Here is a 14,552-nt window from a genome sequence, read left to right as displayed (position 1 = left end):
AACTACGAATGTGGATTATGATTCAAGAACAGATCAGTGGAATAGTTTACTATCGGGTAGTTGACATCTAACAAGAGCTCCATCGAACTGGGCTTTGCTCTCAAAATTCTCAGCGAGAATGATCAAGATAAAGGATGTGTTCCCTTGCCCGCAACGTGACAAAGGCGAATTCATTTCCTGTTATTGAATGATAATTTGAAAATACAACGCAGTATTTTTAAACCTGCTGGAGATTTGATTTCTGAAACGGTATTTTTGAGCGTTTTTGAACCAGAAACCTGGCTGTTTGCTACATGATGACGATCCGCTCCCCTTCCTTCCCCGCTAAGTATGGATGGCCACAGACTAGGCGAGTTTGGTAGCCGCGTCACTTTTTCCCGCCAATTTGTTAACTGTTCTCGATAAACAGTCCGACACTTTTGGGCCGCGATGAGTATTCTCAGTCCATAAGTTTAAGCTTTTTCCAGTTTATCTTCAAATTACTTTTTCGTAAGAGTGAATTTTGTTTTACATTTAAAGTATCACAGGTTAAACAAAGCTACCCTATAAATTATTTAAAGCTTGAGAGTTTTGTTAACAATTCGCGATGATACCTTTGGAAAGAAATGTTTTTTGAAAACGTTCGTAAGTAAATTGTTTTTCTTACTTTTGGTTTTTTTTGTCCCTTGTCTCAGGAATTTGCTTCTTCCCCTTTTTAATTTTGCAGAATGCAAGTAAGAAGCTAGCCAGCTTCGTAGATTCCTAATTATGGACGAACCAACGCAAAGGTCATTCTATGATGGTAAGCAGCCCTATTGCAGTACCAAGTGTGAATGAATATTGCAGGCATATCAGTCGGAAAATTAAAGGTCAAATTGGACGTCCATGTATTATTTAGGTATATTAGTCGAAAAAGCGAGGGTTAATTTGTGTTATTACAAATTTTTTGTCGAGTAAAAGATGTCGTTTAGTAAGAGTAGTTTTTCCAGTGACTTCTTTCGAGGTGAAATTTATTTGGACTGCATGCAGTTTCGTCCAAGGAAAAACGAACCTGTCTAAATGAGACTCTCGTACTGATTAAAGGCAGACCTAAAAAAAGCAACACATTTGAATCACATCAAAATATGTGGAAAGCTACAAGAGGCGAATTTCGTCACTTGGAACTCGAGGGGTAGTTGCATAATGCTGTCTGGTACGAGAGGTTAAATGAAGTATGCAAAAGTTATTGTTATCTTTTACTTTTGAACTGGATATAATTATACTGAACAGGCAAACTGCTATAAAATGAATGAACAGTTGTTTTAACGTTGATCTCCCAGACTCTTACGGTACTTTTTGCGAGGTATTACAACATCAGCCACAGTGGAAAAAATACCTTGTTTGAGGAGTTTTATCGCAGATTATGGCCTCATTCGTTTTCAAATCAAGCGGCCAATAAAACTTCATGCCTTTGTCTCAGACAGAAAAGCGATGATATATAATTCCGTCCTATTTGCCTCCAATTATGAAGTCCTGTAATGGTTCTTAAGTGTATTACTAAAGTCATTATTCTGATTAATTATAAAACGTCAAATAATTCATTATTCTGTTGGAAAGCAGTTGCCTGACAACATTTATTAAGATCATCTGTTAAATCTTAACAGATAATCTTCAAGTGGGCGGAATTACATCGAATGTTTTAGGAAAACAGAAGGAGGAAAGGCAGGTCGCCTTTAAAACCAGCGGCGAGCAACTGAGAGTAGGAGCATCGCAATCAATCAGTCATAATGATGAACAACGCATAAACGATCACTGTGAATTTACAGTCCCTGTTTATGACGAGCAAATATGCCAATTAGAAACACCACAAGTCACAGAAGATCACAGAACATTATCAATGTCAAATCCTCCAGCTCAAGATCGAAGATCAATGACACACGCCGGGTTAAGTGCTGAAATGCTTCTGATAGAGCAGTGGACGGATCCACGTGAACTTCCCGTGAAGTGTGTAAGTCGTTCACCACCACCTGTTGCCTGCTCAAACGAAAGCTTCAAGGACAGCAAAGATTACGCGGGAAAGAAATCAGTCGCTATGCAGCACGAATTCTACTTTGATTGGAATGTCCGTGGGAAGTTTGAACATGATCTGATAAACAAAGGTTAGCGAAAACGATGGGTGTGCTATGAATGACATGTTAAACATTTAAATTAAGAGCACAAGAACCAGAATAATTTTCTCCTATCAAAGTGCGTTGACTTTCTTTGCCTGATCCACTGAGTTGTTCCTTTGTCAGGGTATTTCAAACGTAACTTTTCAAAAGCAGTAAATGTGTTATGATTAACTACAAAACTGTCGGTTAACACGCACACCGCGCTATAAGAAAGCAGAGACGTCAAGGGATCACGAATAACTCGTGGTATTTTTATTTTTCAGTTCCAGTTGTTTGGCCACCCATCGGAATCAAGTCACCAGCAGTGGGGAGTAAATGTAAGTTTGCAGTATTTCCTTATTTGATGTTGCGGTCGAAGGTGAATCGTTCATTATCGATGCTGACAGATCAAAGGCTTGGACCTATGTTTGATTCTCAGTATCATTTTGCTATATATTGATTATAAAAAAGCTGTTTTTTTTCCTGTCTCTCAAACCTCATTAAGTTTACCCTTTCGCTTTTCGTAGCTACACACCGACCCACGATGCCATTCCTTGCTATGGTTGAAGAAGCTCATCTGTTAACTAAGGAACAAATCGAGCAAATAAAGAGTCAGTTCCACAATGAGCACTCTGATCAAAATCCCAGAGTCCTGAAGAGAAGGAGCCCTGTTCATGAAACAATTTGCTTACGTGCCGAGAAGTTCGGCAAAATGGATTTAGACGATGACATAGACAATTTCACCGAGGATCTCGAGCTCTTTTCTCAAGAAAGAACGAATTCTGATTGCGATCTTGGTCCTCGCATTGGCCTTGATCAAGAGGTACCTATTCAGCACGAAGATGGAAACTCCAAGGAAAAGACACTAGGAATGCCAGACGGACAATTGCCTAGAAATACATTTATGAAAGTAAGCTCTTTCAACGAAGGACCATTGCTTAACTCCAAAAAGAGTCGACTAACCTGGCAGAATTCAAAAGCAGACCGCTTTCTGATTGGAAAGACACCACATTACGAAGAACAAAACACCGTAGTATCATGTTCTGATTCGCTTCGCCCAAAGTTGGCCAAGCAAAGCTGCTTCCCCGGAAGTGATGAAAAAGGTTCAAAGGGAGCTATCTTGTCTGGATGTACTGAAGCTGAAGTATCATCAATGTGCTCAAAATTTCAATGTGGTCAACCATGTCTCACGGCCGATCACCCTGCGGGCAACTCAGAACCTGCAGAGAAGGAACATGTGTTCAACATCATCAATGATGACTCGACCCATGTTCAGTTATATAAAGCGGCCAATAGTTCGCGGCATGAATTTAATTATTACGACAGAGGCCAGTATCCCCCATTAGCTCAGAGAGTGTCCATCGACATGTGCTCGTCTCTTCGTGTAATAGGTGAAAATGACCTGATAACAAACGTAAGTAGCTTTTAGATAAGGTAATGCGAATATACAACTATACATGGAGACTAACTGATCAGTTAGCCGGGATGGTTGATAAATTCTGTTCAGGTATCTAACTGGTTGCACCAAGTTTATTTGCCCGTAGTCTAACCCTTAGCTTCTCAGGCACAACATGATTATAACCACAATGTTACCTCCAAGTGTTCATATAACTGGAACTTCTTTCTCCATTTCTGCCGAAGTAAAATAACACTTAGCGTTTCTGTTTAAATCCTGTCGTTGTCATATAGGTTAGCTTTGACGACATGGATATCAGTACGTTACAGTTGGGAAGAGATTTAATGAAAGGAGAAATGCAGGTGTTGCACGAACGAAAAGAGGTCATTGACTGGATGAGCCGCGAAACTATAGTGTCGCAAGACCGACTTTTAAAAGGTTTCGAGCGCTTCTCTCCGATCTCACCAGAGCACAGCTTTAACCATGGTACTCTTTTAAATTCTGAACGTTTTGAAAAAGTCAGCCTGGATGATTTTTCAGACAACTCCTTGGATACTCAATCCGTTTCCCTCACAGAAAAAGCTCTAAGTCAAACTGATAAGGTTTGTGAGGGTAACCCTGAGAAACACTTGATCACAGGTGTCCCAGTCGACTCGCAAGAAACGAATCGTCCTCAAGCCATTTGTGATCAAACAAGGATAGAAAAGATGGAAACTGAAGAAGTTGCAGACCACCGAGAAAGAGGGATTATGAAAAATTATCCTTGTAAGGTAAATGTGAATCAGACCACAGCCGCTTCTGCTTCAAATGGCGAACAGGGGATGGCCATTTTGAGAACGGACGATCAGCACCCATTAATGGAAAGTAAGGAGAACGTGGACGAATTCAATTATGGTCATCAAGAAGATCAACCTCTTAAAGCCGCATCAGGTCAGATATTAAATTATGATATAAATACCACTAAAAGCTATTAAAGTAGGAAGGGAGGCAACATGCTCTGGCGCTTCCGCTTTTAGTTAAGAACAATTACAGTCACTTTCATGAGAGCTAGATAGGTACGGTACATTTTTTTTTTTCAGGAGAGATGAAAGATGAGAAGGAAAGCGATCACTTTCGAGCCGAAATCGAGAGGGGGATGCTGGAATTGGATGGCCCTGAGCTGCTTCATTTTGCTATGATTTTTGTTAAAGGAGCTTTGGAAAAATCTCAGGTGTGTTAGCGTTTAAGAGTTGCTAGACAAGTTGTTAGCTATCTCTCTGTTTGCCTCTCTTAGTTGTCGAAATCCACAAGCAAAAATAAATAGAGAGCAGGTGGTAGAAACATGTTGAGTGGCTATTAACATTATGTAGTTACTATAGCTTCTTTGAGACACTAGCTCCGCGAATGTAACTCGTTCCTTCATTAGGCCAATATCGAAGAAATTTTCATAGGCGACTGGCGAAAGAAATCCGGATGGCTTTCATTTTGCTTAGCGTCACTCTGTGATTGGTCTAGAAACTGGCGCTACCCTCAGACCCAATCAGACGCGGAACTGAATCTATTATAGTCAATCGCGTTTTCGTGCGCTTTAAACAGTTTGCTTGATTTCACTTCGAATCCTCATTGGCTTGTAATGCTCTGTTGCAATTTAACGATGTGATTACTCTGGCTTTGATTTTACGACACTGAATCTACTTGACATACGATCCTAAATTTGTGTAAAAGCATTTCAACTTTTACTTGTAGGACGAGGTAAATATAAACAGAATCGTTAACACTCAAAGCTTTTTTCACAGATCGTGCCTAGCTGCAATGGAGAGTTCAAAAGCGAAAAACGGAGGAAGAACATGCACAAAATAACACCTGCGTTTTCATGGAAAAATGACGTTCTTTATCAAAATCAGCAGGCAAAAGCCTCAAAGCCTACAGAGAATTACACCCTACTCACTGGACAAGGTATTACTTGAGTTTCAATGTGTCAAATTGTTGAGATAAACCGCAAGACAAAACAAACTGACCAACCAATCAACCGTATAAAGCAAACAAGCTTGCAAAGAACTACCAATAGTGTTTTTCGTTATGAGGTTCGCGTAGCGTTTAAAATAATTACTAGTTGTCACTACTTCTCACGAGGCAACGAAGATTACTCGCCGTCCTGTTAAATTGGGTCTTACTGTTTAACTGATGATTTTATCTGATGTGGTGGGGTAGTGGAGTGAAATGTGTCAGGAGTTGGCATGACTTGTCATCTTATCGACGGTTTTTTACCGTTTTCTTTAAGGAGACAACGAATTCCAAGAGAGTGGTGACTGTATGGAAACTGAATTCAAAGAAGGAACACCATTCCTTGTCAAACCATTACCAAAGGCTTCCAACAACCGACCCCTTCGACTCGGATTATCCAGAAGACACAGAAGTAAATCTTTACACCCTTGTTTTAGAAGGACTTTGAACGAGAACCTAACAGACATGGAAAGTCATCATAGCGACTGAAATAATCTACAAGAATAGTTTCTCGATATAGAGCTTGGTGTTTGCCAATAAGTGGAATAACTTAAACCAAATGGGCAAGGATTTTCCTCTAACGAGTCTGGTTACTCGTCCGTCACAGCTTAACAAAGACGAACGGAAGAAGTGTTTTATTCACCTTTAACTAGGATATTGTTAATGACAAATTCGGCATAGCCAGTATCAATTTGCTGCTTCAAGCATCGAAAACTTAACAATTTTCTCAGGAGGCGTTATCAAAGATATTTATGAAGTCAATACTGTCACAGTGCAGTGGTCCCACCAGGTCAAACAATACACAAACTCTGCAAAAATAGGTTTAATGTTTTTACTTTCGCGAATCGTTTACATTATTTCACTAATATTTCATAGTTTTAGGTTCAGCCCTCTAGAGTATCAAAGCTAATTCAGTCAGCGAACCTACTTTGGTTTAAAACCGATTCGTTTAATGATTCGCATGAAGCAACCAAGCGATTCTAAACTATACTAGGTTAACAAAGGTTGCATCGGTCGCAACACCGCAGTTGTTACCCTTCTGAGACATGAGGACGTAGCCATCATTGCCCCAGTGTGTGGACCACGAATTCTTTACCAGCCAGTAAGCTTGCCCATTCATGGTGCCATAACCAACGGCTAGCACTGCGTGATCCAAGTCTTCAGGACTATTTCCTACCAGAGAGTAAAACGATTTTTTTAAGACTAAGAAAATCGACTATGTGCACACATTGGTCTAAAAATCAAGTCCCTCTTCAAAACAAACCAACCAACAGACAAAAAGGGTTAGAAAATATAGGAGAACTAATGAGTACCTCATGAAGATTTAATTTGGAGAAGTGAAAACCTCTGATACTTATTGCAAAAGATCCATTGCCTTCTTTCCCTACACTACATTATCAAAAACTTGTTTTTAAGGACTTGCTAATCGTGGTTGGAGATCTTATAGCTAAAGACGCACCACATTGAGGCTCGTAGTACACTCCAAAGGAGTAGAAAGCAAATGACCGGTGCGAAGCATCTATTCCAACTGCTACTGGCCCTTTCTGAGCTATGGCAACCTTGAGCGCTTTAAGATCTCCTGAGGTGACGTTTACATAGCTTGCTATTTTGGCACCAATGGTCCCTGTGTGACATCTCCCATCCTGAGAAGATGGAATAAAAAAGAGTGAGAAAAACATAGGATACCATTCTACTAAATAGAATTTCCTTGATTTTTAAAACACTGACCTGTGCCAGATACTGTCCATAGCTATATTCCGTCGCTATACCCCCATGTTTCATTATCCACTGATATGATCGGAACTCCTCTCCGCCATCACATCCGTTATTACCATAACCCCAAGAACAATCGATCAGATTTTGTTGAGAAAGGCCGACAAGTTTCTTTGTCTGCAAGAATTGTAAATCGTAATGATAGTCAGGCTATCCTACCAGTTAAGCATAAATGTCTAACAGTGGTAGAATCTGTTTTGAAAAGCGCTTGTAAACAACTTGTGATGGATCACAAGGCAGGAAAATCCGCTGCTTAAATGTGTATAGAACCTCTGTTTCGATACGCTTAGAGTTCTGAAGGCACATTGAATATACCCACCTTGAGAAACAAAGCACCTTCGATTGTCCCGGTCGTGCCAAAACTCCAACACGACCCACACACCCCTTGATCTTTAACAGGGGTCACCGCTCCTAAAATTGACGTAAACAGCTACTTTAATCTGCATGTCTTTAAACTTAGTACCACACAACTTTCGACTTTCAGCCGACGTCAGTTTAATTCTCTTAGCAATGAGAGAGCAAAGAGAACTAAATTATTTTATTAGTACTTCTCATAGGATGCATAACTTATGTAACTTACCTGGTGTCATGTTAGCAGAGCATGAAAAATCCTGCGTTTTTCCACAGTTTCCAAAATCTCTCAACTTAGTGTGTGGCCATATAAAAACACATTTTACAAACCAACACATAACTTGCCCCATAATTAGTGTTTTTAAAAATTAATATGTGATGTCATGGGAATAATGAAACGATCGCTAATGGCAAAAATCTACCTTTACGATCAAAGTTTTACTCATAAAACTACTATTACATTATTTTATTATATGTAAGTGACGTTACCATAAAGTCGCCAGTTCATAGTGTCCGGGACATCCTTCAAAGTTGACAAGTCTGGTTTAAATGGTAGCCCACCGTTATACCCTTCCGTATGAGTACGCCCCCTAAGTAATCTGAGTTCTTCAGGTGAGCGGTCCGCCAAGTGATTTACAGCAACTTGAAAACCAACGTGCTTACGATTGTGCGAATTAATGAACCTACGATCAAAGTTAGGGTCCACATAAGAGAATTTTAAACTGTTTCCCTCCGAAGATCTAATTAGTAATTCTCCTTACTATCACCATACAATTCTTATGATGTTAGTTCAGAGAATTTGGTATTGGATCTCCTAATTATCCCCATATTGATATTTTTCTTTATTCTCGTCACTTGTCTGCTTGACATTGTATTGACAAGAGAAATTCTGTCTTGATCACTCATAGCATAATGGGTTGAGGGATCACAGACGATTACATAACTGGATCAGTTTCAATACGATATTCACCAATGAGGAACACCACCTGCTTCTTGCTTTTTATGAGACCTCCTTAAACACTGGAGGAAAACTTTGTTCTATCACATTGTGATGCCAATGTGATAGAACAAAGTTACTTGGATTGATAAAAATAATCAAATTCAATAGGGGCAGCTTCACTAAATCTGCCAACCTATCAGGCAAGCTACAGAGCAAAGCACACCATGACATTCATCAAGTATCAAAGCTTTCATCCTTACCTCAAATTTTGTCGAAAGATGTTTCTGCGCTTGTTATGCTCCTCCCTCTGCACTGTATTGGCATATCTTTTGGGGTGCTTGATTAAGAAGTGTTCAAACAGCTCATGTACTTTTTCATGGCCATAAGGTTCAACAAACTCTTGCATAGGGTTTGCCAATAAGCTTGTCATTGCCCCAGGGCCAGGGAAATCTCTACAAGTCATACCTAATTGAACAAGGAAAATTTCAAAACAACAGTTAAGCAATGCAAATGTCTTCATCCAAAATACCATTTTTTATCCACTATATTTAAAATGAGGTGGAAACGAAATATTATCAGACCAGGGAAAAAAACAAACAAAAAATAAACAAACAAACCTGGGATCTCAAACACTTTCGCGGGTGGCATTTGAGATGAATAATCCATATAATCGATCAAATATTTGTCATAGTGAGAACCCAAAAGGGTATCGTAGCCGAGCATTTCATAGCGAACAGGATTTGGGGGTTTAGACTGGGATGTATACATGTTGTATGTGTTAACTTTGTGTTGTTCTGTTTGATTGTAAGTCCATACAGTGCAGTTGCCTGAACGACAGACACCATAGCCACCAAACTGGAGAGAGAGAAATGTGAAAACACAAACAGACAAACAAAAATTTTAACCTTAATTACTTTATTTGACATAAGAAGTATGTCTAGGACTGACCATTAACAAGAGGCAATCTCTTTAAAATGCACACCTCAAGGTGTCTAATGTAACAAAATTTCACTGAAGCCAATATATGGCTATGCCAAATATGATGTTTCTGAAATCACATTCTTACTTGAAGTCCTATGAAGTGTGCAGTAAGTACTACTTGTATTCAATCCCAGACATAAATGGGGCACCAAAACCTTATCACATCCATTGTTTACATGCATGAAGTGAGGCATTGTTCTTGCAAAATGCCCTCGTGAAGAAAACATCACGGCTTGTTACAAAGTGCAAGACATGGGGTGTGGCATGTGAGGCGATGCAAATAAATTCTTTTAAAGAAATCTCAGATGGAAGTACGTATTCTAAGCAAATATTATAGTTTAGTTTTGTTTGGCTGCTGGAAAATGCTTGCAGAATGAACATTGTCACACAACATTCAATGGTCACTCCCAATTTATATTGAGAGCACAAGAGCCTGGGTTGAACAGCTCTCCTCTCCTTAGATGGTTTTTCTTTCTGCTTTGATTCCACAAATCACTTGATATGTTCTTGATTGGTGTCTTCTGTAAATTAGCCTCTAAGGATTTTGCAGCATTGTGCATATTTTTCACAATTTAGTAGCTCATTAAAGGAAGCTATTACTACATTGGCATTATGGGAAATTTGTAAAATGTGACAGGAATTCCTGTGACCCATGAAAAGTAAGCAAAACATGACAAAATAGCAATGTTCTTTGGGTTACAAAGTAATCCCTCAGGTTTTTTTAAGGTAGTATTAAGGACATGTTGTTGCATTGTTATATGTCTGTTACAGCACAGGTGTCCCAAGCTCATGTCTTGAGCAAAAGTGAAGGATTATTTCATGAAAGCGTCAAGTGTTGTGTGACGCGGTGTTAAGTTACGCGAGCAACCATTGAGAAATTGAATGCAATATAAAGAATAGTATGGGGAACAAAATATAGTCAATTTAATTAACACACTAAATATTCTGAAATATGAACATTTAAAGTGCTACTGAAACAAAATTTTCGTATCTGAAATATTTGCTCTAACCTGTAGTTTTGAATATGCTGATCATCATGAGATAATTTGCTTTGGCCAAAAAGAAGCGAAAGATATCTTTTTCAACCGTTCAAATCAAAAATTTTACACAAAACCATGTCCGGGCCCTGGTACCGAGTGAAATGGATTGATGATGTCACTGGTTTTGTTCACTCCAATAGCGTGGTTTATTTCACTCACTGTTTGTTTGTATTCGTGGGCGAAGGAGATGGCAGATATTGAAGTTTTGTCAAGTGAATCTTCTTCTGAACGAAGCAAAGTTGTCTCCAGTAGCGAAGAGGAAGATGGTGGCGTAAAATGGGGTTGACAGGCCTACATGACTCCCGAGCGTGTGTTTAGAGTAGCCTATTCGACATTTAGCCCTCACGAGTATGTCTTTGAGTGACTGCCCTCTTTTGTAGGATATGAGTGGTGGATTTTTGCATAGTTTGCTCAGTAGTGGTTGTGTTTCTATTAAATGCCAGTTTTTCATGAGAATTTGCTTTATGTGTGGCACTGAGTGCGCACATCAGGGATTGCGTCTTTTTCGAATCGTTCGCCTTTGTAGATGTACAGCTATTTTTTTGACTGTCTTGATTGTTGAGTTGTCTTGATTGCTTTCAGCTTACGTTACGTGCGCTGATTCGATCGTAATACAGTTCTTAGTGTTCAGTGTTCCAGCCGTTTTGCCTCGTTTTCTTTTCTTTATTTTGGTATTAAAACGACCGATTTCACGTTCATAGAAGCACATGATCGCCTTCACTGTTTCTTGCTCCGCGTTGTTAAGGATTTGCTTTATCTCATTTTTAAAATCCTCGTCTGCTCTTATTTTGGCCCTCGCCCTATATTGTAGGGATTCTGGGGATGTTCTGCTAGGCATTTGGTACAGAGGGATTTGTTTGTTATCCTCAGACTTGCCGAGTAGATCATCTTCAGTGGCGGTGTCGTATGAGGCTTCCATGTTTTCTTCATTCTCTGAATGGCATTGCTTTGGCCCGGGGCGTTTAGTAGCCCATCTGCCGTTATAACATCTTTCGACATTTTCTGTAGATGGTCAAGCAAGACCGCGGTTTCGATCCTAATCTTGTGGATCTCGTCAGTTGCTGATTAACTAAATAGACAGGTAGAGATTCGTTCTCGGTATCAGTCGGTATTTTGCTCCCTATCCAAGCGAACCTCTCGCAGATAGCCAAGATGCCGATGTGGCCGCCGATGAATAAGACGAGGATGGCATTTTGCCCGAAATCCTCTTTTTCGGCCTCCCAACATGCAAGCCACACTCCATGCTTTTACCCTTCTTTCACAAAAGTACACAACCAGTGACGTCACAGGACTGTTTTGGCTGCGCCAAGATGGCCGCCAATTTTGATCTCAGCTGGTCAACTTCGAATGATTAAAAATGTACTTTCCGCTATGCGTTGGCCCAAAAAAAGTACACAGCGTTTGCAAATGACGTTCGAACTCTATTATATTGCAAAAATCTCGGATATGAAAATTACGTTTCAGTAGCACTTTAACACGTTGTGTGTCTGTTGTGTATTTTGGTGATTTCTGCTGTTTTGGGCTTGCTTTGCCATCACTGCTTTTCCTGTTATCAGACGAAGTCAAGGCTGAAAACTACGATTTCAACCCATTGTCCATGTGGAGGTGGTTGTGCCCAGAAAATCCATCTATTCTGCAACTTTTTTATCCACAGCTTACGATCCAAGATTATTGCACCCTAGAAAGTGTCTCAATTCCAAAAATCTCCGTGCATTACACTGTAAATGAATGTTTTCTACTATCATTTCCAAGTTTGTTTCTTCCTGCCAATGCCTTGACACGTAAAGTGGGCATGGCCATGCAAGAAGCTTGGGTCTACATTAATTTTATTTCTACTGGAAGTGGTACGGTCAATTTATGTAGATCAGGACAATGAATCAAAGCGAGGTATCACTGTGGGGATGGGGTAAGTATTGTACATAAATTGACCGTACCACTCAAACGCAAGCCCAAAACAGCAGAAATCACCAAAAAACACGATGGACACACAAGGAATTAGTAAGTTTTATTACTCTAACGTGTATTTCGGAATATTAAATGTTTTAAATGGACCATATTTTGTTCCCCATACTATTCTTTAAAACGCATTTGAATTCTCAAAGGTTGCTTGCATAACTTAACACCACATCACACAACACGTGATGCTTTCATGAAATAATCCTTCACTTTTGCTCAAGATGTGAGCTTGGGATGCCTGTGGTTACAGTTGGCCCTTTTGAACCATACAGTTTGTTTTTATGCCTCACATGCCTTACATGCCTCTCATGCCTTGTCTCCTTGCATATTAGTAATGAAGTGAATTTCTTCTCATGGACTAACTGGAACATGACTGATTTATCTGAAGCTCACCTGTGTTGAAACTATTTTAGGTTGATACATCTCCCACAAAATTCCTCAAATATTACATAACATTGTACAACTTGCCTTGAAATTAGAGAGATCAGGCAAAACTGACTGTATTTTGACTCGGGCATCCTTGGTTCCCTTTACTTGGAAGCAGGTTTTCACATTGAACTCAGTCTCAGTAGTCTCTGGACAAACCCTGTAACTTAAACCGAACATCCCAACATCTCCTCGCTGAATTGTAACATCCAACCCTTGGAAAAGGAAAACAATTCCCCTCAATATTTCTATTGTTACCCAAGATTGCTAAAAGCCTATGGTCTGATTTAAAATGGAGCTCCAGTATGTAAAATTTTACAGCACTCAAATTTATCAGAACCCCTCACAGGCTTTTGCAATGTTGACATATATTTATCGAGTGGCCAGGCATTATTCATGTTGGAGGTGGTATGGGATTCAAGTATTATTTAATAATAGCAAGAAGCAATAAGCCTACAGGTCTTGAAAATGGGCTGGGTCTATGAAAAGTCCACGCCAAGGTACTATCACTGTCTCTAAGACCTTTGAGGCAGTTGTTCTACAAAGCTTGTCTATGGACAACGGAATATGAACTATGGAATCACAAGTCCCAAAACACTGTGACCGCGGGTTGTCTTAGAACCGAGTCTGCATTTTACCCCTGGTCTGCAGTCTGCAGTCTGCGTTTTACGCTGACCGTCTTTTAGATAAAACAAAACAGTTTATTTAGAGACGGAATTTGAATTTAGATACAAAGAAATAATATTTGGTCACGCGTCCTAAGCAGTGAACCTAAAGTGAAGAATTAACTCTCATCTGTGAGCAAACAGGGCGGACCTTACTCCCCAAAACATCGTAGTATAAAATATAAAGGATACAGAAGAGAAAGACGATAACTTGGCGACGTTTCCTGCCTCTGCTGGTCTCACCTGAATAATAATCGATCCTGCTTCTGCCATTCTCACCGTCAAACCATACCTCCATTGGTTCCACGATTTCCGCGTAAGGCAAGCGCAGCACGCCAGAGACAGTATAAGCGTTGGACCATTGCGGAGGAGTTTCCGACAATGGCTTTGCAACAACTTCAGATAGGAAAAGCAAAGAGATAACGAAAGTCAAAGCCATTTCGTCGAGGGCGATCTTCGACTCACCGTAAGATCTCGTGATTATCACGACATATTGAGTTACAAGGCGTACGGAGAGTTAAACTTGAACCCAGGAAGCTACTCGGTACTTGGATAATACATCCTAACTAACAAATGCTGGTTAGAGGCCTGAAAGGTACAACTAAGACTCGAATTTGCCTTTTTCCACTGGGATTGGAATTAAAAAACAACAAGAATGATAACTGGACTGGGATCTAGAAAAAAAAAAACAGGTTGGAAAATCTTCACAGAGTTAGCACAAAATTTAGGCTAGCGCTTGGGATAGGATTTGAACCCTCCCTCCCCTCCTCCGTTAGGACTTTCCTTACTACATCCCGTAAAAGGAACTCCCATAAAATGGACTACCGCCGTAGGTCTAGCTCCTTAGTTAGAAAAAAAAAAACCCCGGAATTTCCTAAATTTCATTCAGTTTTCCCTAACCTTTCCCATTCGGCTGGTGTATTCCTCTCCTTG

General features: G+C 39.9%; 2 protein-coding genes across 2 annotated transcripts; one reads left to right on the top strand and one right to left on the bottom strand.

Annotated features, from left to right (window-relative positions):
* The first annotated feature begins 55 nt into the window (after window positions 1–55).
* On the top strand, window positions 56–6,905 carry LOC111322094 (uncharacterized). The gene is made up of 8 exons (XM_022925138.2): window positions 56–781; window positions 1,623–2,117; window positions 2,393–2,446; window positions 2,636–3,522; window positions 3,798–4,434; window positions 4,584–4,714; window positions 5,280–5,439; window positions 5,765–6,905. The coding sequence occupies exons 1-8, from the start codon at window positions 748–750 to the stop codon at window positions 5,974–5,976; spliced, it is 2,610 nt and encodes an 869-aa protein (XP_022780873.2). The 5' UTR covers window positions 56–747; the 3' UTR covers window positions 5,977–6,905.
* Window positions 6,296–14,119, bottom strand: LOC111322096 (digestive cysteine proteinase 1). The gene is made up of 9 exons (XM_022925142.2): window positions 13,863–14,119; window positions 12,997–13,169; window positions 9,169–9,406; window positions 8,812–9,016; window positions 8,101–8,294; window positions 7,580–7,671; window positions 7,216–7,377; window positions 6,947–7,130; window positions 6,296–6,660 (listed from the first exon to the last, which is right to left on the bottom strand). Exons 1-9 carry the CDS (start codon window positions 14,056–14,058, stop codon window positions 6,473–6,475), a joined length of 1,632 nt encoding a protein of 543 aa, XP_022780877.2. The 5' UTR covers window positions 14,059–14,119; the 3' UTR covers window positions 6,296–6,472.
* Between the last annotated feature and the right edge of the window lie 433 nt (window positions 14,120–14,552).

This window comes from Stylophora pistillata, chromosome 13, assembly GCF_964205215.1.
Source record: "Stylophora pistillata chromosome 13, jaStyPist1.2, whole genome shotgun sequence".
Lineage (NCBI taxonomy): Eukaryota > Metazoa > Cnidaria > Anthozoa > Scleractinia > Pocilloporidae > Stylophora > Stylophora pistillata.
Note: the sequence above shows the minus strand (reverse complement) of the source record. Positions and strands in the feature narration are given on the sequence as shown.

Bases quoted from the DNA above. Each gene is read 5' to 3' on its own strand.
- LOC111322094 (XM_022925138.2), top strand. From the start codon at position 748: ATGGACGAACCAACGCAAAGGTCATTCTATGATG. The intron at 2,118-2,392 runs GTTAGCGAAAAC...TTTATTTTTCAG, and splicing joins ACATGATCTGATAAACAAAG to TTCCAGTTGTTTGGCCACCC. The intron at 4,715-5,279 runs GTGTGTTAGCGT...CTTTTTTCACAG, and splicing joins GAGCTTTGGAAAAATCTCAG to ATCGTGCCTAGCTGCAATGG.
- LOC111322096 (XM_022925142.2), bottom strand. From the start codon at position 14,058: ATGGCTTTGACTTTCGTTATCTCTTTGCTTTTCCTATCTGAAGTTGTT. The intron at 9,407-12,996 runs GCAAGTTGTACA...CTCTCTCTCCAG, and splicing joins CTGATCTCTCTAATTTCAAG to TTTGGTGGCTATGGTGTCTG. The intron at 6,661-6,946 runs GTGCGTCTTTAG...ACTCTCTGGTAG, and splicing joins GTACTACGAGCCTCAATGTG to GAAATAGTCCTGAAGACTTG.